This window comes from Amblyomma americanum, chromosome 1 (assembly GCF_052857255.1).
Source record: "Amblyomma americanum isolate KBUSLIRL-KWMA chromosome 1, ASM5285725v1, whole genome shotgun sequence".
NCBI classification, from domain to species: domain Eukaryota; kingdom Metazoa; phylum Arthropoda; class Arachnida; order Ixodida; family Ixodidae; genus Amblyomma; species Amblyomma americanum.
In genome coordinates, this window is record NC_135497.1 from 157,193,922 (window position 1) to 157,214,473 (window position 20,552).

Consider the following 20,552-nt stretch of genomic DNA (forward strand, 5'->3'; position numbering starts at 1 on the left):
GTGCTGCGATGTCATGTCATTTGGAAAGGCAATGAAAAGACTCATGCGTGGTGGAAGCTGATTTTTAAACTGACGTGGCGTTGCAGTGTGGGTTTTAACAGCAAAGAAATCTGATGTGGCTGCATATTAGCGCCAAGTCCACATCGCCTGCGGCAGACAGAAAGGTGTGAGCTGCACCTGCTCGTGTAATTGATAACGGCTGCACATCAGAAGGAATGATTCAAGAAAAGGCTGCTCATATGCTTTGAGAGCCTGGCTGGGCACCTTCGGGGAGCTGGAAGCCATTGTAGGAAAGTAAAAAAGGAAAAAAATGGCTGTGGTTTAGCTCTGGTTAAACTTGGGAGTGACGCGATAGGTACAGCTGGCCGAGTGGAACTCACTCAGCCAAATTGGAAAGTCAGTCTTTTGCCGCTCCGTTTCACTGGCCGTTCCTTCTTCACTTCGTCCCTGGATGCGATTCACTCTCTTCTAGAGCCGCCGCTGTGGCTGAGTAGTTATGGTGCTCGGCTGCTGGCCCGAAAGACGCGGGTTCGATCCCGGCCGCGGCGGTCGAATTTCGATGGAGGCGAAATTCTAGAGGCCCGTGTACTGTGCGATGTCAGTGCACGTTAAAGAACCCCAGGTGGTCGAAATTTCCGGAGCCCTTCACTACGGCATCTCTCATAGCCTGAGTCGCTTTGGGACGTTAAACCCCCATAAACCAACCATAAACCAAACTCTCTTCTTCTTCTCCCCCCTCTCGGTTCCGCCGGCAGCTTCTCCGCACCGTGTGACCAACCACGTGACCACATGGCGGTGCCATCACGCTGAAGGCTTGAAATGCTAGTTTAATGTAGCTATCGCCACAAAACAAATAGTGATGGAAGGGAGAGAAAAAGAGATCGTAAAATTAAGAAACTACACCAATGCCAGTTTCAGATCGGATGGCACGAGCTCTTTCATATCCTTACTTTTCCGCTCACTTCACTACTGTGTTTACGTGCATAATTTGCGCATTTTTTTTCTTTAAATTAAGGCTGTAGTTTCTTGCGGGATTGCACGATGGTGTGTGCGCAGCTCAAAGCAGGAAATGTGCAATACAATTGCGAAGCCGGCTGTGGGAGGCAAAGGAGGTAACAAGCGCAATAAAGCGGCACCCTCTCATGTGGCCCACCTGACTAGCAGCAAACCGAAGAGCAGATGCTTCAGTAGTTTTGGATTCAGGCGTGTTCGCAACCCGGGCAAGCCTTTTGGGTAAATGGCACATAATTCATGCCCTCACCACTCGCACCTTTCGCAGCCGCATATAACGACGCGGCCACTCCTATCTTCCCAAGCCTGCCTTGTACACATCCACGTACTATCGCGGTCAATACTTGCAATGCCCGTCCGCGGGCCGGCAAGCGGAGCGCTTGAAAACGAAAGGAAAAGGATTTTGCTGTTCCAGCAGTGACCCTTCTCTCTTGTGCCTTCTGGTCTTTAAAGAAGCATAGCATTATCGCGTCGCCAACGCTAACGTGGCGACATTTGTGTGACAATGCAAGGCGCATGTCGCAGTTGATCTCAGATTGTGTAGAGCAGGCGGCGCGGGGGATGCAGCTGAGTGGTGGAACACCAGAATTCTTTCCACTTTGTTTTCAAGCACGCCGCTTGTTGGCACCACCGTGCATCAGGAAAGCGCTGCGGCCACACGCTCGTGTATTGCAAGTCATATTGAGCGCAGTAGTATATGTTGGCACAGCAGAGAGCACAAAATATAAGTGCAAAAATTAAAGAAAGAAATCTGGGTAAAGATTTGCGGGGAGTGTGCAAATTATGCGAGTAAATACGGTATAATGCTCGGTTTGCCGTTATCTTACCACTGCAAAGTAAATATATTTGTTCTTCTCATGTAACACATTTTGACACACTAGTCATGCTCGTATAACTTTTTTGGAGCACTTCTGAGAAGACAGACTTTCATGGTCCCTTCAGTTTCATCTTAAAGGGAGTCTACTGTATATAGTTTTATATATATTACTCTCCGCTATCTTTCTTCTTTGCCCCTCGCATCTCAGTTTTTGCATCACCTACCATCTTCCCATTCCTTTATTTTTGCTGGCTGCGGATGAGGTGTGCTAGATAAATGCAGCAATTTCTGTATACAGCACTCAGATTTTTTTAGTGCACTAGCACTAGAGCTTCCACTTAACCGTTTGTTTTGGCAGGTTGTGATGGCATCACAAAGTCACCTTACCTAGCTGGCTCACCTGCCACCTCAGTTGCTTCAATGGTGATTTTAGTGCTGCCCACTGCCACCTTGAAAATCTGGGTGGCCGCGTGACCTTGTGACATCATCAAAACATGCCCACCGGATTGTGAGCAGACTGCCCACCGTGGCAGGTGGCAGTTCACTTATTGATTAGTTGTGAGAGGTTGCTTGGGAAGAGCAACCTGGGTCCCACAAGCTCCACCAGTGGCAGCACCTGCCATCGCAGGGCAGTGGTGCACCACTTAACCGCTGCACTACTGCACCAGGAGTGGTATGAGGACTCCCAGGGATCTAAGAATGTTAAGTATAAAATGGCCAATGAGAGAATGAAAACTGAAATGCTTGCACATCTAATTCGGATCTGCCATAACCATGCTATATCGTCCTTAACTTTTTTTTTAGGTCATCACCATCACTAGCACTTTCCTGATATTTTGCTAGGTGGAGGCTTCACATGCATGTTGTTTATCAGTTATTTCAGCAGCTGCTTATATGTTGCTTATAGTAAAACCTCGTTGGTACGTTTTTTTTTTAATTGCGAAAAAAAAAACGTATATGCTGGGAAAATGTATAATCCAAACTGCCTGATTTTGAGAAATATAACTGTTGAATGAGGTAAAAGGACATTTATTGACAATTTCACTTAATAAAAATGTCGATTGGCATTTGTTCGCACAAGAGCTGAACAGATCCTATTCCAGTGCTCGTTGAATTCAGTCCGCGTTGTGGGGTTGAATTGGGGAGATAAATACTTTCTCCCCACTCAATCGCGGCTGACACGGTTCAAAGCCGCCCGGACCCCACCCCGTGATCGCGTACGCTACCGAGCGCTCGCCGACCACGGCGGGCCTTGCTCTGGGGGAACAAAGGAACGACACATTGGCTGACACAAACAGGCATTTATTGCTACAGAAACAATAACGCCAGCTAGCAACAAGGTACGCTAATGAATCAAGGTCGTCCGACTCACCAGCAAGGTTCCGAGCGAATGTTCGCCCGCGCTAGGGCAAGGGATATAAACTCCGCAGGCCGGACGGGACGAGTACGGGAGCCTGTCTCCCCGTCGCTTCTTCGCCCCGTCGGCGAAGAGCGGAGACCCGAGCGACGCGTCCGCCCAGGGTGATTATCCCGGCCCAAGAGACCCCATCTCCCGCGGGCGGGCTTCAGCAGTTTCCCGCGCAGCGACGCTGGCGCCCTCTCTTGCCAGTTAATGTAACTGGCAAGGGAACGCGCTCATCCTCGGGGTACGACTGCTGCTGCACGGTGCCTCGCGGGAAAGCAAACTCAGGGGGCTGCAGGGCAGGTCCCCACATCCCCCCAACCTTAAATAGACCCACGCGCCTGAAAGTACATGCTATGGAGGAGTCTCCTGGTCTTCATGTCTTTGAGGCACGTCTTGCAGCGGAGGTCACGCCGACAGCGTCCACGCAGACTTCCGCGGTATTCCGAAGGCGGCGTGACGGTCTCCGCTGGGATGACTCGTATGGCCCGCGGACTACCGTGTCCGCAGGCCCGCGAATCGAAGGCCGGTGGGAAAACTGCAGGCCAGGATCCTGCAGTAGTCGCCAGGGCAGCAGCAGCCGGAGGTGACTGCTGTCTGGTCTCGCCACAGCTGCCCCGGATGGATGCGGCGAACAGGATACAGGCCGCTCCGTCGCAGCAGGTGGCAGCGAGACGATGTGCACCGGTCAGCAAGCCTGGGTGGCTCCACCGGATCTGCAAAATTGTCGAAACGCTCTCGGCGTGCCTTTAACGTAGGTCACGGGAGGGGAAACGGCATCCGCAAGGGCCTCGTGGCACAATGCTTAACTCGCTAGCAAAACGTGTCGGCGGCTGTGCAAACGCAAAGTTCGAGTGAACAAAGCCCTTTCTTGAGTTGAACGAGACTGCTCAGTTCGTGCGAGGTTACAAAAAAAACGGACGGGCAGCAAAGTGCGCCCCCTCTCAACGTCACGGTCCGGTGGTCATGTCTCTTTTAATGTGGTGCAGGCAGCTCCGAAAAGCCTCAGGCCTAACGACCACTCCGACAATGACCGTGACCACAACAAAGACCCGAAACGGGTTTTGTGCGCGCAGCCGCGAGGAGACATCAGCTTTGTGGGGTGGTCCTACCCCGCTCACTGCACAAAGCAGCTTCTGAGCGGTCGGCGCCCACCGTATCGGACGGTGTCGGAGCGCCCGGTGCCGAGCTGCAATACCAGCGAGCTCGTAGCGGCACCCGTGGCCCCAGGCCACCCGGCTCCCGGAGCCGCGACTCCCAGAGTCGAAAAAGAGATAGTAGAGAAAATATATACAGAAACTCGGACCACCCACGCGGCTTCCGTACTCACTCGATTCGGGCTCGGCGACTCCGCGGGCGCTAGGCCTCGAACTCCCTCGATGCGGACCAAGTCATTCTCACGAAGAAACTCCAGGGAAAAAAAATGTGCTGAGCATGTCGAAAAGTTCAAACATGCTGCAGCGCAATACACCTCGCACTCAAGAAAGCATGCCGCAGGTCCTAGCGATCAAAATTCACTCTAGGCCCAGCACTTGTCAAGTCCGGACAAAGAGCGTTCCTCGAACCGAACCGACAGTCGTCCAATGTTCCAAGAGAAGGCCCCACGTTGGGCGCCAGATATGGGGTTTGACATGGGGAGATAAGTACGTTCTCCCCACTCAATCGCGGCTGACACGGTTCAAAGCCGCCCGGACCCCACCCCGTGATCGCGTACGCTACCGAGCGCTCGCCGACCACGGCGGGCCTTGCTCTGGGGGAACAAAGGAACGACACATTGGCTGACACAAACAGGCATTTATTGCTACAGAAACAATAACGCCAGCTAGCAACAAGGTACGCTAATGAATCAAGGTCGTCCGACTCACCAGCAAGGTTCCGAGCGAATGTTCGCCCGCGCTAGGGCAAGGGATATAAACTCCGCAGGCCGGACGGGACGAGTACGGGAGCCTGTCTCCCCGTCGCTTCTTCGCCCCGTCGGCGAAGAGCGGAGACCCGAGCGACGCGTCCGCCCAGGGTGATTATCCCGGCCCAAGAGACCCCATCTCCCGCGGGCGGGCTTCAGCAGTTTCCCGCGCAGCGACGCTGGCGCCCTCTCTTGCCAGTTAATGTAACTGGCAAGGGAACGCGCTCATCCTCGGGGTACGACTGCTGCTGCACGGTGCCTCGCGGGAAAGCAAACTCAGGGGGCTGCAGGGCAGGTCCCCACATCCCCCCAACCTTAAATATACCCACGCGCCTGAAAGTACATGCTATGGAGGAGTCTCCTGGTCTTCATGTCTTTGAGGCACGTCTTGCAGCGGAGGTCACGCCGACAGCGTCCACGCAGACTTCCGCGGTATTCCGAAGGCGGCGTGACGGTCTCCGCTGGGATGACTCGTATGGCCCGCGGACTACCGTGTCCGCAGGCCCGCGAATCGAAGGCCGGTGGGAAAACTGCAGGCCAGGATCCTGCAGTAGTCGCCAGGGCAGCAGCAGCCGGAGGTGACTGCTGTCTGGTCTCGCCACAGCTGCCCCGGATGGATGCGGCGAACAGGATACAGGCCGCTCCGTCGCAGCAGGTGGCAGCGAGACGATGTGCACCGGTCAGCAAGCCTGGGTGGCTCCACCGGATCTGCAAAATTGTCGAAACGCTCTCGGCGTGCCTTTAACGTAGGTCACGGGAGGGGAAACGGCATCCGCAAGGGCCTCGTGGCACAATGCTTAACTCGCTAGCAAAACGTGTCGGCGGCTGTGCAAACGCAAAGTTCGAGTGAACAAAGCCCTTTCTTGAGTTGAACGAGACTGCTCAGTTCGTGCGAGGTTACAAAAAAAACGGACGGGCAGCAAAGTGCGCCCCCTCTCAACGTCACGGTCCGGTGGTCATGTCTCTTTTAATGTGGTGCAGGCAGCTCCGAAAAGCCTCAGGCCTAACGACCACTCCGACAATGACCGTGACCACAACAAAGACCCGAAACGGGTTTTGTGCGCGCAGCCGCGAGGAGACATCAGCTTTGTGGGGTGGTCCTACCCCGCTCACTGCACAAAGCAGCTTCTGAGCGGTCGGCGCCCACCGTATCGGACGGTGTCGGAGCGCCCGGTGCCGAGCTGCAATACCAGCGAGCTCGTAGCGGCACCCGTGGCCCCAGGCCACCCGGCTCCCGGAGCCGCGACTCCCAGAGTCGAAAAAGAGATAGTAGAGAAAATATATACAGAAACTCGGACCACCCACGCGGCTTCCGTACTCACTCGATTCGGGCTCGGCGACTCCGCGGGCGCTAGGCCTCGAACTCCCTCGATGCGGACCAAGTCATTCTCACGAAGAAACTCCAGGGAAAAAAAATGTGCTGAGCATGTCGAAAAGTTCAAACATGCTGCAGCGCAATACACCTCGCACTCAAGAAAGCATGCCGCAGGTCCTAGCGATCAAAATTCACTCTAGGCCCAGCACTTGTCAAGTCCGGACAAAGAGCGTTCCTCGAACCGAACCGACAGTCGTCCAATGTTCCAAGAGAAGGCCCCACGTTGGGCGCCAGATATGGGGTTTGACATGGGGAGATAAGTACGTTCTCCCCACTCAATCGCGGCTGACACGGTTCAAAGCCGCCCGGACCCCACCCCGTGATCGCGTACGCTACCGAGCGCTCGCCGACCACGGCGGGCCTTGCTCTGGGGGAACAAAGGAACGACACATTGGCTGACACAAACAGGCATTTATTGCTACAGAAACAATAACGCCAGCTAGCAACAAGGTACGCTAATGAATCAAGGTCGTCCGACTCACCAGCAAGGTTCCGAGCGAATGTTCGCCCGCGCTAGGGCAAGGGATATAAACTCCGCAGGCCGAACGGGACGAGTACGGGAGCCTGTCTCCCCGTCGCTTCTTCGCCCCGTCGGCGAAGAGCGGAGCCCCGAGCGACGCGTCCGATCGCGGCGATTATCCCAGCCGAAGAGACCCCATCTCCCGCGGGCGGGCTTCAGCAGTTTCCCGCGCAGCGACGCTGGCGCCCTCTCTTGCCAGTTAATGTAACTGGCAAGGGAACGCGCTCATCCTCGGGGTACGACTGCTGCTGCACGGTGCCTCGCGGGAAAGCAAACTCAGGGGGCTGCAGGGCAGGTCCCCACAGCGTTCGCGCTGTCTTTAGCGCGGAAGGAAATTTGTAACGCATGCGGTCTGTCGACAGCAGCGACGAAAGTTACCAAAATTTCTTCCGTGTAATATTCGGATGCTTCGCCCCTGTGCACTTGAGTACTGTGGGAAAGCCACCGCTGCGGCTGATTGTCAAGTGTTTCTGCTTTATAAGCTCCGTTTCCCAGACCCGGCCCGTTCATATATGAGCGCATCGCTGTACTTCGCCTCCTTTCTTTTATGCACCACGAAGAAACCATGTTTCTCCACTTCATGTCGCGTTCCCACAGGAACGGCCGTCGCGAATGCTAGTGCATGCAGCACGCTGGTGCTCCTTTTAGGAAGTAAACTTTAAGAAAGGATGGCTGGTCTTGGCTTTCATAAAAACTTTTGCCATGCAGCCACCTGAAACGTGCCGGCCACATTGGAGACTTCGTTATTTCAACAGAAGAAGCCATTGCTAAAGGCATTCGCAGGATTGTCGCCCTCACTGGCCCTGAAGCAACTAAGGTGAGTAAAGGACCAGGCATGAAAAGTGTCTGAATGGCCTGGCTTCTGTTTCAGTTTATTTTTGTACCAGAATGAAACTCAATTGCACCCATTGATGTGCCTTAAGAGTACTATTATCGGACTCCAGTGCTGAAACCACATCCTCCTCTTTTTTTTTTTATTCCTTTCCTGCTTACACATATGCATTGCTTAATATGCAACTTTTTTTTACTTACTTATATATGCATGTAGCGGTGTTGGCCTCGTTAAGTGGAGTTGACTGCTCCTTGTGGTTCAAGAGCCCAAAGTGCAAGGGGGGAAGAGGAGGAGGGGTACAGTTGAACACTGTTGTGTACACAGCACCTGAAAAAAAGGATATAAGTCCTGGTGAAGTCTTTGATTCTTCCCCCCCCCCCCCCCCCACACACACACACACACGCACGCACACAGGCAAGTACTCGTGTGTGCAACACAATGCACATGTGATAAAAACTTTCATACTTAATTTGGCAATGAATCCATATGTGCCTTCGATGCTATACACACAGAAGTCACACAGCAAAAGCTTGGAATTACCCCCAAATTTTTGGTACCTCTAAAATGTAATTGAAAGCCCATATGACGTGTCTCTATGGAGCAGGTGTTGGCCAAGAGCTTAGACGTCTTAGCCGCAGACGTTGGTTTTTCATCCGAGGTGGATAGTGTAGTGAATTGCTGAGAGATCTTGCTGGAGCATGACATCCTTGTAGCAGTGAAGCAGTCGCACGATCAGCTATTTTTATTATTATAAAGAAATATTTGTGTAAGGAGAGTGCCTAGGTGCATATCGAATGTACTCATTTAGACAGAATGGCTGTCAGAGGCAGGAAGATGTCAAACTATGTTCTTGGGGTCTACACAAAACTGTCGAGCTCCTGCCACTATTTCTGTACTCATCATCATCATCAGCCTTACTACACCCACTGCAGGGCAAAGGCCTCTCCCATGTCTCTCCAATTAACCCTATCTTTTGCCAGCTGCATCCACCTTTAGCCTGCAAACTTCTTAATCTCATCCACCCACCTAACCTTCTGCCGCCCCCTGCTACGCTTACTTTCTCTTGGAATCCACTCCGTTACCCTTAAGGACCAGCGGTTATCTTGCCTTCACATTACATGCCCTGCCCAAGCCCATTTCTTTTTCTTGATTTCGACTAGGATGTCATTAACCCACGTTTGTTCCCTCACCCACTCTGCCCGCTTCCGGTCTCTTAACGTTACACCTATCATTTTTCTTTCCATGGCTCGCTGCGTTGTCCTTAACTTAAGCTGAACTCTTTTCGTTAGCCTCCACGTTTCTGCCCCATAGGTGAGTACCGGTAAGATTAAGCTGTTGTACACATTCCTCTTGAGGGAAATTGGTAAACTGCCACTCATGATCTGCGAGAATTTGCCATATGCGCTCCACCCCATTCTTATCCATCTAGTTATCTCCCTCTCATGATCCGGATCAGCTGTCACTACCTGCCCTAAGTAGACTTATTCTGTCACAGCTTCTAGGCTGTACTAAGTGTCTTTTATGACTGGGCTTACATTTTCAGCATTTTGAGGTGGGCATGAGGCACATTTCTTTTTTTTATTCCAAGAGATGTCAAGCCTAGCAGGGGGTGGCAGAAAGTTAGGTAGGTGGATGAGATTAAGAAGTTTGCGGGCAAAGGATGGATGCAGCTGGCAAAGGACAGGGTTAATTGGAGAGACATGGTGGTGGTGGTAGTTGTGGTAGTGGTGGTGTTGGTGGTGGTGTAAGGTATGCTAGGGCAGGAGTTTAAGCTAGGAACTCTTAGGCTTGGTAATCCTTTGGAGTGGGTTCTTGGGTTCCTTAAGCATCCAGATTTATGTGTGCCACTCTGCCCATGATTTCTTGACCCATTTTGTTCTAGAAGCTCAAGCTTAGCATTAGTAATTGTTTGCAACCAACTGCTGCATTGCTGTGGCCAGTCATTTATTAGTTTAATGAGTATTTCTTAAAAAGTCATGTATCTGTTAAGCTACTATTATTTTGCACGTGCATCTAGCAGGAATCTGTGAGGCTTCCGGCTAGATGCACGTGCCGGGACACAGATGCCTCTGGCTAGTTTTTGAGAACTGGTTGTACCACTGCTGTCCGAACCTTTTGGGAACCCTTGGGGTTCTATCAACTGGCACATTTCTTGGACTGCTGCAATTACCAAGGGTGCAATGAAATATACTTTTCCAGTGAAGCCTCCTTTATGCTTTGTTAGTTTTCTGTGCCTTGTATACTAATGAACAACTCTTTTTGTTGAGTGAAAGTCTTTATACACACCATTCTTTGCATAGTTGTGGCCCTTTGAAGTGCTAAACTTCTTTCACATAGTTGTTCTAGCTTTTTGCTATGTCCTGGTAACTGCACATCTTTCAGGGTCTGGAATAGTCTAGAAATGTTGAGTAAGTGCTGCGTTCCCTAAATATACTGCTCTTTACCTAGTAAGAAGCACATTTCATGCTATAGTTGGAGACCTGCCTGTTCTCTGGAAGACTAGCTTCTCTGTCCTCTTGTGCAAGCAGGTAGCTGAGCATAGGTGCACTCTAACAGAAATGTGGTTGTATTGTAGCACTTTTGGTGCTTGCTGACTGCTATCTGATTTGTTGTGCCTCTTGTGGGTGGTTATCTTATTTGAGAAGTCACGTAAGTAAGAGATTTAAATTGTGATTCAGCTACAGCAGAGTTGTCATTCAGTTTCCATATATTGAGTAGTATGCATAGCATTTGCTGAATTATGCTTGAGTTAACATGTGGAAAGCAATTTGAATAAATTTTATTGTTGAATCACAGACCTTGCTCACGCAGGTATCAAAATACCTGCTCGTGGGACTGTTGCAAACAGGCAGAAAGCTCAGCTCCGTGGCTGTACCATGTCGACATAATCCAGAAAGCAATGTGGCTGTAGCGGTCACATTTTAATGGAGGCAAAATGCAAAAACGGCCTTATGCTGAATCTATCTGGAGCCCTCCATTGTGACATCTTTCATTGCCCATGTGCCACTTCTTAAACCACACATACCTAACCATACTAGCAATATGGCAATACCCAGGGAGGGCTTTTTGGAAAGGTCATACAACAAATGTCATTTGAGCATAAAAATTTCGATTTTTTTAAAGTTTGAGTTGGCCTTTTGACATTCTTAAGCTGAAGTTTCGGGTAAATATATACCGTGAGGAAAGATATTGAGTTGGTTAAAAGTGGCAAGCATGCCATTTTAAATATTTTTTGGCTTCGTCATGACATGATGCTGAAGTCTAGGTATGAGTGCTATAAGCTCAGTGTGTGCGTGTTTCTTACCTAGGCATGTCTAAATCTTTCGTTGCTCACATGTTCTTGGCTTTTTTACAGGCACTGAAGAAAGCAGAGCACTTCCAGACGGAGGTGGATAGGCTCAGGACTGATGCAGAGAAAGTGACTCAAGCTGCTCAGGGAAAAGAGCTTGTCAAGCAGATTGTCGAACTCACCGAGGTGAGAAAATTCAGCTCCATTGGCTGATTTTATGTTTTATCTAAAAATTGTGGCAATTGCAGTCAGTAACAGAATTTATAGACAGGCATTGTGCAGCATGTACTGTTGCAGACAGAATAACACGGACCATGCTTCAGCGGTCAACCTCTTCCAAAGCTTTACCTGGCGAAAGTAAATGGGTGTTAGGTACCTGTGCAAGCAAATGCCCTTTTTTGTGCTTGCGCATAAAGGCAGCAAACCTTTCTGTTTCTGTCACGCAACGCGAGGGAACAGTTGGAACGCCGAGGTGGGGTCCATATTATTACATCTACGACAGTGCCTTCTTACATGGCCAGATATACTTTACAGCGAGAAGTCAAGTTTTACGTGTAAAAGTTTGCTTCAAAACCACAATAATGTTTGCTGTCATTATGCTGCGATACCTGTTCATTGTTGTATGAATTTTGTATCGATTTTCTGCTGGTACTTTATGTTTTTTCTAGCATTTGCACCTTTAGTTCGGCATCTAACGTTATACATTCCGTTCCTTTCTTTTTATTTTGTTCTTTCAGAGCACTCTTTACACTTTCACTGCTTTATTTTCATAAATTAATGCTAAGAGCACAGCCTTGTTGTGTATGTGCTTTGTGTTAGTAGTGACCTGATGGTTTGAAATGTACCTATACCTGCCATACCATGGCCATTAACAATCGGTTCATGTGGCCTGCCTTTCTTTCATTGTTGTCATGCAACAACTTAGTGGCTTGACTTGAAAGTGCAGAGGTTTTAGCCAGATTGGTGAAAAGAGGTAGCAAAATGAGACACTGCGGCCAATTGTGGTTCTGGTATGGTTGTAAGTTAGTCGTTATTTTTCAGCGCTTGTCTGAACATACCTTATGGGCCTTTGCAGTCAGCGCATTTGAATAGTTAGACACCGCTTCAGCATTGATACCAAAATATTATGCCTAAACTGTCAAGATGGCTTTTTTTGTAACATATGAAGAGCTGTACTCATACGGGAACCTGCTGGTGCTATCAGTGCTTTGTTCAGCCGCCGCGGTGGTTGAATGGTTATGGCGCTCGGCTGCTGGCACGAAAGACGCGGGTTCGATCCTGGCCGCGGCAGTCGAATTTCGATGCGAGATTCTAGAGGCCCGTGTACTGTGCGATGTCAGTGCACGTTAAAGAACCCCAGGTGGTCGAAATTCCCGGAGCCCTTCACTACGGCGTCTCTCATAGCCTGAGTCGCTTTGGCACATTAAACTTCCATAAATCATAAACCAGTGCTCTTTGCTTGTTGGCATGTCCACTGTGTTGTGGAGCACCGGTGGGTCATATTCCATTTGCCGGCTGTGTTGCCTTGATTATTCAGTCCTTTCATGTATTGCATGGATGATACCTTTGAGGAAAATGAATTCAGGCGAAACAGTTTTGTAGTGATAGCTACATTATGCTAGCACTTCGAGCCTTCAGTGTGGCACCCCTTGAGCTGCGTGGCCACCCTTGAGCTCTATGGCGGCGCCGTAGCTGGTCACGTGGCTGGTCATGTGGCTGGTCACGTGGTGCGGAGCAGCTGCCGGCGGTGCGGCGCGCCGGCGAAACCAAGTTGGGGGGGGGGGAATAGAGAGGGGGAGAGAGAGAATCCATGTCCAGGGACGAAGATGAAGGAACGCCCAGCGAAATGGAGCGGTAAAAGACTGACTTTGCATTTCGACTGAGCGGGTTCCACTCAGCCAGATGTAGCTATCGTGTCACTCCAGGTTGAACCAGAGCTAAGCCACAACCATTTTTTGTATCTGATTTTATTAGCTACAGGCCAGCCTCTGTGCTCATTGGTATACAGTGAAACCTCATTGATACGTTCCCGGTTTTTATGATGTCCCAGTTCATACGCTCAAAATCGCAGGCCATAAAAATGTCCCTTGGAGTTGCACTATTTTTCTTCCGGTTAGCAAACATGCTACTAAAAAACGGGATTTCCCGGCTACTACATTCAAAATTTCAACTAATTCTGGTCATATAATACGTTTAGAGACCAAACGTGCATGTACAAACATACGAGTGGGTCGAACCTGGGGGCGCACGACATGAAGAGCTGTCTGGGGAAAGCAACAAGAGCAAAAATTCACCGACAGTCAGCCACAACGGTCGCTTCCCCGCTGTGCATTAGTGCTAGGAGGCAAAGTGTCCAAACAACGCGAAAGTCCCAGATACTTTCACCATTACCATCAGCAGATTGGATGTGTTGCAAAGTTTCTTCTGCACTACGAACAATGCAGATGCAGACCTTATGCCAAGAACTTCTTGTCAATATTTTTATGGAGTGAAATTGTCTGTTCAAAAGTATACCTCATTCAACAAGTTGAGCTTTTTAATTAGACAGTTTGTATGATGTTTTCTTGGATAATACGTTTTTCCCTTGCATTAAAAAAAAACGCATTAACGAGGTTTTACTGTAGCTGTAGTCCACTTGTGGCTCACAGGACATCACAAGAAATCAATTTTCTCTTGTGCTGTGTGGTTCATGAGTCATTGGTGGTTCAGACAATCAGGCCTTAGTGTTGCTTAAGAAGTTGAATGGTGTTATTGAGTTGTACGCAGTGGTGTAATTGAATTCCTGTAAGCGTAGGCTCCACTGTGCCAATTGTCTGCATGGGTCCTGGAGTGACTGACCAACACACAAAACGGTGAACATTTACCACTTCGAATGGGCATCCAAAGAGATACAGCAGAAATTTTGTGGTTGTGCGTTTGACTTCAAGGCACTATTTTTCTAAATTTTAGCAGAATGTTTCGGTGCAAGAGTGTGTGTATATGATCACTTTTTTCACATTGTCGTAGTGTTGGATGAACACAGTGCCAAGGTCGATGCTGCTGGCATTGGTGGGGACTTCGATGTCAGCTTCCACGTCTTAAGTGTGCGAGAACGGGATGTTTAAGTTTTTGCATGTTTCTACGAAACCTCCTGCCACTCTTCATTCCAGACGAATGGTATATCTTAATTTAGACGAATGAAAGGTTTGACAATTTTGGAAGAATCACTGGTGAAGTGACAGTAATAGGTGCACAGACCCAGGAAGCATCAGACAGCTTTCTAGGAAGAAGGAGTGGGAAAGCCAGCAACAGTGGCATTTTTTTAGAGGCCGGGGCAAACTCGCTTGCAATTCAGAACATGACATAGTAACTTCGGCAGTTGGTAGCCAAAGGGACACTTTTAGGTCTCTAGCCATTAGGCCACTTGTGGTAGATTAGTGGCTGGCCTTAGAAAACAGTAATAGGTGGTAACTTGGTGGTGGGTTGGTATGCAACCAATGGAAATTATGGGTGATGCCACCAGGGGGCCTCGGTACACGAAGATCAATAGTGTTCCTGTGTAGGAACAGAGTTGCGCAAAGGTGCACGCAAGTCTCTTTTCTCTTGTGGGAAAGCTCCTCCTCGTGTGGCAGGAGTCATGATGAAGGCATTGCCAGCACTATTCAGTAGTTCACTCACTTTTTCTTAGCCCGCAAGTTGTGATGGAGCAGAAACAACATGTCTTACTTGTACTGTCTAAATTCACACCTACTAATGCAAAAGTACAGTATTCTTTCAAAGAAAAACTTATGCCAAAAACTCTGTTGCCATATAGCTTGTTCAAAATTCTGCGGTGATTTGTCCATCGTTTTGCTGCATCATGGCATGAATGGGATAATGATAAGTTCTGATAGCAGTAGTATTATAATTTCAACTCCTGTGAATTTTTACTCCAGCCAATGCTTAAGGCATCGGCTGTTAAATTGTCACAGTAAAAAGTGTGTCTTGGTACCGTTGTCGCGTTCGGTGCACCTTGCGCATGTGCAGTTGTGCCTCCAGTAATGGTAACCCAGTACAGTCAAACCTGGATATAACGAAATTGAAAAAAGTTCGCAATTTTTCGTTATATCTAGGTTTTCGTTAGATGCAGTTTTGGGTTAAGACTGGTAAGGATCATGCCAAAACGAAATAAAAATTCGACAGATATCAATTCAAGTGAACTCGCCATTCAAAGAATTTATTTAATAGAGAAAAACTGCGTAATTTTCGCTTGCTGTTTTTGCCCGATCGAAGCCACTACTCGGCGCTCCAAGGAAACTAAGGCATCCATGGCTGCTTCATTGTCCTGCGAGCCGACGAAATGGCGCAGAACGTCCACCGCGTCCATCAGTTCCCTCGCGGTGGGAACAGCACAAAACGTATCAGGCTCTGACGAACCGTCACCTTCAAGGCTATCTTTAACGGTTTCGACAAGTGCCGCATCAGTCATCTCTTCTGTAGCCACAGCGCCGTTGTCCACGAACAAAAAGTTGCACAGCTCGACACCTTCGGGCACCCCACCGTTCATGCGTAGTTCATCCCACGCTTCTGCGACCTCGGGTGGGCTTGAAGGTTCGTCTTCAGTGACTGTAGCTTGAATGGCCTTATTTACCTGAGCCTTGGCGAAGCAATTGGCGATCACCTGTGATCCGACCTCTTGCCACGACGCAGCAAGCATTCCGATTGCTTGGTAGATATCCACTTTTGTTGGCCGTTCAAGGCGGATGTCCAGGAGCATCTTTTGTATCAATCGACGGCGGTAACAGCATTTAAAGCTGTTAATAACCCCTTTGTCTAAGGGTTGTACCAGAGAAGTGCAGTTAGGTGGCAAATGCTGCAGCTCGACCTTCGAAAGCTGTAGGCCTTCCACATGGTGCGCGGAGCAGTTGTCAAGCAGCAAACAAATGCTGCGAACTTGTCGCTTGACATCTTGGTTGAGCTCCTTCAGCCAGTCGGAAAAAATTGCCCGCGACATCCAAGCTTTGGAGTTTGCCACATATTTTACTGGCATCCGCCTTGTTCCTTTAAAACATCTGGGCTGGGCATTGCAGCCAATAACCAATAGGATTCGCTTGTCGCTGCCATCAGTGTTGGCGCAAAGCAAAACCGTCACACGGAGTTTACTTTGCTTTCCATCGCGGCAGTCTTCTTTTAGTGAGAACGTGCGGCTCGGTAACATTTAATAAAACAGGGCCGTCTCATCAGCATTATAAATGTCGGCAGCTTCATAGTGGCTGAAAATGCCGGGAAGCTTCTCGGCCACCCACGAGGCAGCAGCATCGCTGTCTGCGGAGGCAGACTCGCCACATACCACTTTTCCGACGACACCGTGCCGGCTTTTAAATCCTTGTAGCCAGCTGTTACTCGCTTTGAAGTCGTGGTGGCCCAGGATGCAAGCAAAATCTATGGCTTTCTGCTGCAAAATCGCGCCACTTATGGGCACGTTTTGTGCTCGTCTGTCCAAAAACCATGCAAACACGGCGTTGTCCACATCAGCATACGTCGACGTCTTCAGTCTTTTCTTCTGGGCACTTGTGCCCGACTCCATCGCACTGCGGATGCTTTGTTCTGCAGCAAGAATGGTTGACAGGGAGCTGGCTGGTATATTGAAGCGGGCAGCGACATCCTTCTTTTTTTCGCCGGTGGTAACCGCATTCAAAATCAAGAGCTTATCTTCAAGCGACAAAACTTTTCGTTTCCTCACAGCAGAACTCATCGTAACAAACCGACACCGTAAACACACACCAGCACACGCACGTCAACACGCTGACGAAGAAGGCTTACCATAACTGCGCCGCAACACCACGAAGAATTTGTCATAGTAGTGCCACCTAGTGTCAAGCTACAAAATGAAAGCTTAAAAGTTGCTACGCTTGCCACGGAGCGGCGATAGCGGCGCTCAACATCATCATCATCACCGAGGTCTGCTTGTTTGCTGCGATTGCAAGCGTTCTGCTCGCGGTCTACTTTACCTTTTAATATAAAAACTTACTTAAACAATATTCATTAAAGTTGCGCACTGCCCGGTCAAATTTCGGGCAAAACATTACAAGATACAGCTCGATGATCAGAGCCACGGATTCGTTACATCAAGGTCGACTGCCGCAACGAGTTCGTTACATGGAGGTCGCCTATACATGGGCTTCAATGGGGGATGTGCTGGGGAATTGAAAAATTTCGTAAAATCCAGGAATTCGTTACATAGAGGTTCGTTACATAGAGGTTCAACTGTACACGCTATGCTAAATAGAGACTTCTAGCGTAACATGTACAGCCACCGCTACCGCATACCACTTGTTGCCATTGACAGCACCAGTACCAGAGCTCACGGGCAGATGGCGCCAGGTGCCTGGACGTTACGCCTTGGAGAGATCTGCGTGTGCGAAGAAGCAGCACTGCACCTGTAAAATTGGCTGCACTGCAACAAATGGGAACGTTTGATGTTAGCGGGATCATGCAGTTGCCGCTGCGCGAATAGCATTGCAAGCAGTGCAGGGAAAAGTCTCGTAATTCCGCTCCCTGTGAAAGCCTGTGTAGGAGCACTAGGAAACTAAGCTTCAAAAAAAAAAAAAAAGCTTTTGTAGGGAACACTGTATATACCAGGTGCTCCAGTTTTCATGTTGCACTTTGGATAAATGAATTGGAGATTTAGAGGCCACTTGTGTGATTGCGTTGCACTCTGCATAGGTCATCACACAATGTACAGTTGAGCAGTGAAAACTTTTTTTTCTTTTAAAATAAGCTTTCCCTTCATTTGAAATCCCTTCAGGGGGGAGAAAAAATTAAGGAAATGGATACATGAAAGAAAGCCACCCAAATTTGCTTAGAGCTTAAGATTTATGCATGTGAAGTCATCAAACTGAACTTTCAGCACTTGATTTAGAACTGGCTCATTGCCCCTGAGCTATGAATGCTGACACCACAAGGCTCTCAGCAGTCACCATATTGCGGAAGCATAAGAGTCCACCTGCATGCTTAGTGCTGGGATGAGTTAAGAGGCATTAACATATCTTTTAGTTTAATAAGAGTCCCAACTGGCTGTCCTTAGGTGCCCCTGTGGAATTTGGTTTTAATGCAATGACTGTATCGTTGGTTAAGCATGGCCTATTCTTTCTGCCTCGTCTGCTACCATAGCCAGGTGCTGTGGACTCCACTCTGCAACAGGAACTTCCTTGGTGATTGATGCACTGGCACGGCATATAGTGACACTAATTTTTCATTCGTGCACTGATACTGATTGCCTTGTGCTTCAGTTTCATTCTACAACTAGACCCCCCCCCCCCCCCCCCCCCCCCCCAAAAGAGAATGGTTAGCTCAGAACTTAGAAGCATGGTTTGTGCATGAAGGTGCCATTCTGTTATTTGAAGGCACTGAATTATAGACTGAGAATGAACTGCTAGTTCCACGGGAAGGCTGTTCTGTGTAATAAATCATGAGCCTTTGCTTTTGTTTTGTGGGCTGCGGCTAGCCTTCTCCAAATGTAAAAGAGCCAAGTGAACAGGTCAGCTATGCTTTAATATGAGATGCAAATGCCTTTTAAGCACTGTAGATTTTTTTTTTGTTAAGTCTTGATGACCTAAAGCGTGCTAACAATGCTTCACTGTCGGTTGATTTGGAAGAAAGCCCTTAAAGTCTAAATATGTTGAGCTCTGAAGCTGCTGAAATGATATTGGTGGATGTCCTGATCTTATCCATGTTTTGTTGTGGCTCATACATTCTCATTTGTTGTGGCATGTATTTTGCATAGGAGATCTCCCAGTCAAGTATTTCTTACTGGAAAAAGGATGAGCTAAGAACAGAACTGAAGAACCTCAAGAAGAAGCTCGATGACCTTGATCGGAACAACAAGGCTCAGGCTCAGCAATTGGTAAGCAATGCATTGCTTGCTGTTTGTGCTTCCCAAATTAGTTTGTTTCGGTGATTACGTATGAATTTTTTTTTCCATCAGTGTGGATGGGTTTGTTTTTGTATGTGGTTGGCTTTTTATATGGTGGTTATTAGTGTGCACATGAGAAATAGTGAAGATTTCTGTTTTACTATTCTTGCTAAGTATGCAGACACCATGTTTAACAAGACAAGTTGTTATTGCAGGCATCACAAATGCGTGTTGAAGTCGTCGAGCAAGTGTTGAGTTGAAGCCCGTGTCAATAAAAGAAGTTGAAGAGCCAGTTGTTAATCAGTTGCCCAAGCCTGTGGTGTCTCTTACAAAAAGCATGGCACTATTATTTTTTGTTATAGTTAGCAGCAATGTTTTCAGGAATTCAAACTCAAAACATATGAGTTACAGTGTCTCAGTAAATTTTTTCAAGCTGAAGCTAAGAAATAGGAGCTGTGGCTGGTGACTCATATGTCTTCAGTTTCCATGAAGTATTTCATGGTACTGTCATCATCATAATCATTGGGATTTAATTGATTTGTCTTTATTTGCATTATTTTGGTATAATGTTCTTTGCACTCCTAATGCAAACACTGTTTGTCTTTACAGGCAATTGAGACTGTAAAAAAGCTTCTAGAGGACAAGAAGGATTGTGATTACATTGTTCATACTCTTGAAGTCGGCGACAATGCTAAGGTGAGGGAGCCGTACCGCATTTACATGATTGTAAGTCGACTGCAATTTAAGTCAACCTCCCCCCAGCTCCAGCTGCATCATTTGCGCCATGCCAATACATTTACATGGTTTGCTGCTTATCGACAGCCACCATCGGCCGCTGCCAACCTTGTAGTCTGTGGCAAGCACTGTGTGGTTTGCCTCTTTCTTGTTTTAGCGTTCACTTTTTGGGACTTCAAACACTTTTTTCCTATTTACACAGGCACTTGATGCTGCTTTGAAGCAAGTGAGGACACTAACGCCCAACGCAGCTGCCATGTTCTTCAGTCAGGACAGTGAGAAGGGCAAGGTCATCTGCCTGAGCTCAGTGCCGAAGGTGAAGTGTGCCATTCTAAGCCCTTGAAGTGTCTATGACTGGTGTATGTCATGGCTGTAAACTCGGGAACTCTTGGCCGTAGTATTCAAAATTCTTTCCTTTTTTTCGGTTGTTAATGGCCAATCAGTGAGTATATTATATATAGTTAGAAATGCGTGTGCTTGTGTTGAAGTGGCTTCAAGCATGTCTTTTTTGCTTTTTGTAGTTAGCAGACAGCAGGCCCAACTGCCATATAATTACTGTATAAAATGCGTATAAGGGCCACACTTTTTTTTTTCCAAACTCGAGGGGCCAATTTTCAGTGTTGCGGCCCGTGTACGAAAAAGAATTTTTTTTTTTTTTCAAGTAAAAACAACGCACCAATCAGGGAATGAGCAGAATTTATTGCACGCTTAATCATCATCACTCACCGAGTCTTCACACTCCTAGCTGGTGCTATGCTCCGGTGCATGCTCTCTGCGAATTTCAATTTAAAGCCA

General features: G+C 48.3%; 1 protein-coding gene across 1 annotated transcript in view; it reads left to right on the forward strand.

The window, feature by feature from the left end:
• Positions 1-20,552, forward strand: part of AlaRS (alanine--tRNA ligase, cytoplasmic) — a 56,471-nt gene that overhangs the window by 31,670 nt on the left and 4,249 nt on the right. Inside the window, exons 18-22 of the mRNA XM_077647453.1 lie at positions 7,737-7,845; positions 11,216-11,335; positions 18,894-19,013; positions 19,632-19,718; positions 19,960-20,073. Coding sequence (XP_077503579.1) covers positions 7,737-7,845; positions 11,216-11,335; positions 18,894-19,013; positions 19,632-19,718; positions 19,960-20,073 — 550 coding nt within the window. The remainder of the gene's footprint in view (positions 1-7,736; positions 7,846-11,215; positions 11,336-18,893; positions 19,014-19,631; positions 19,719-19,959; positions 20,074-20,552) is intronic.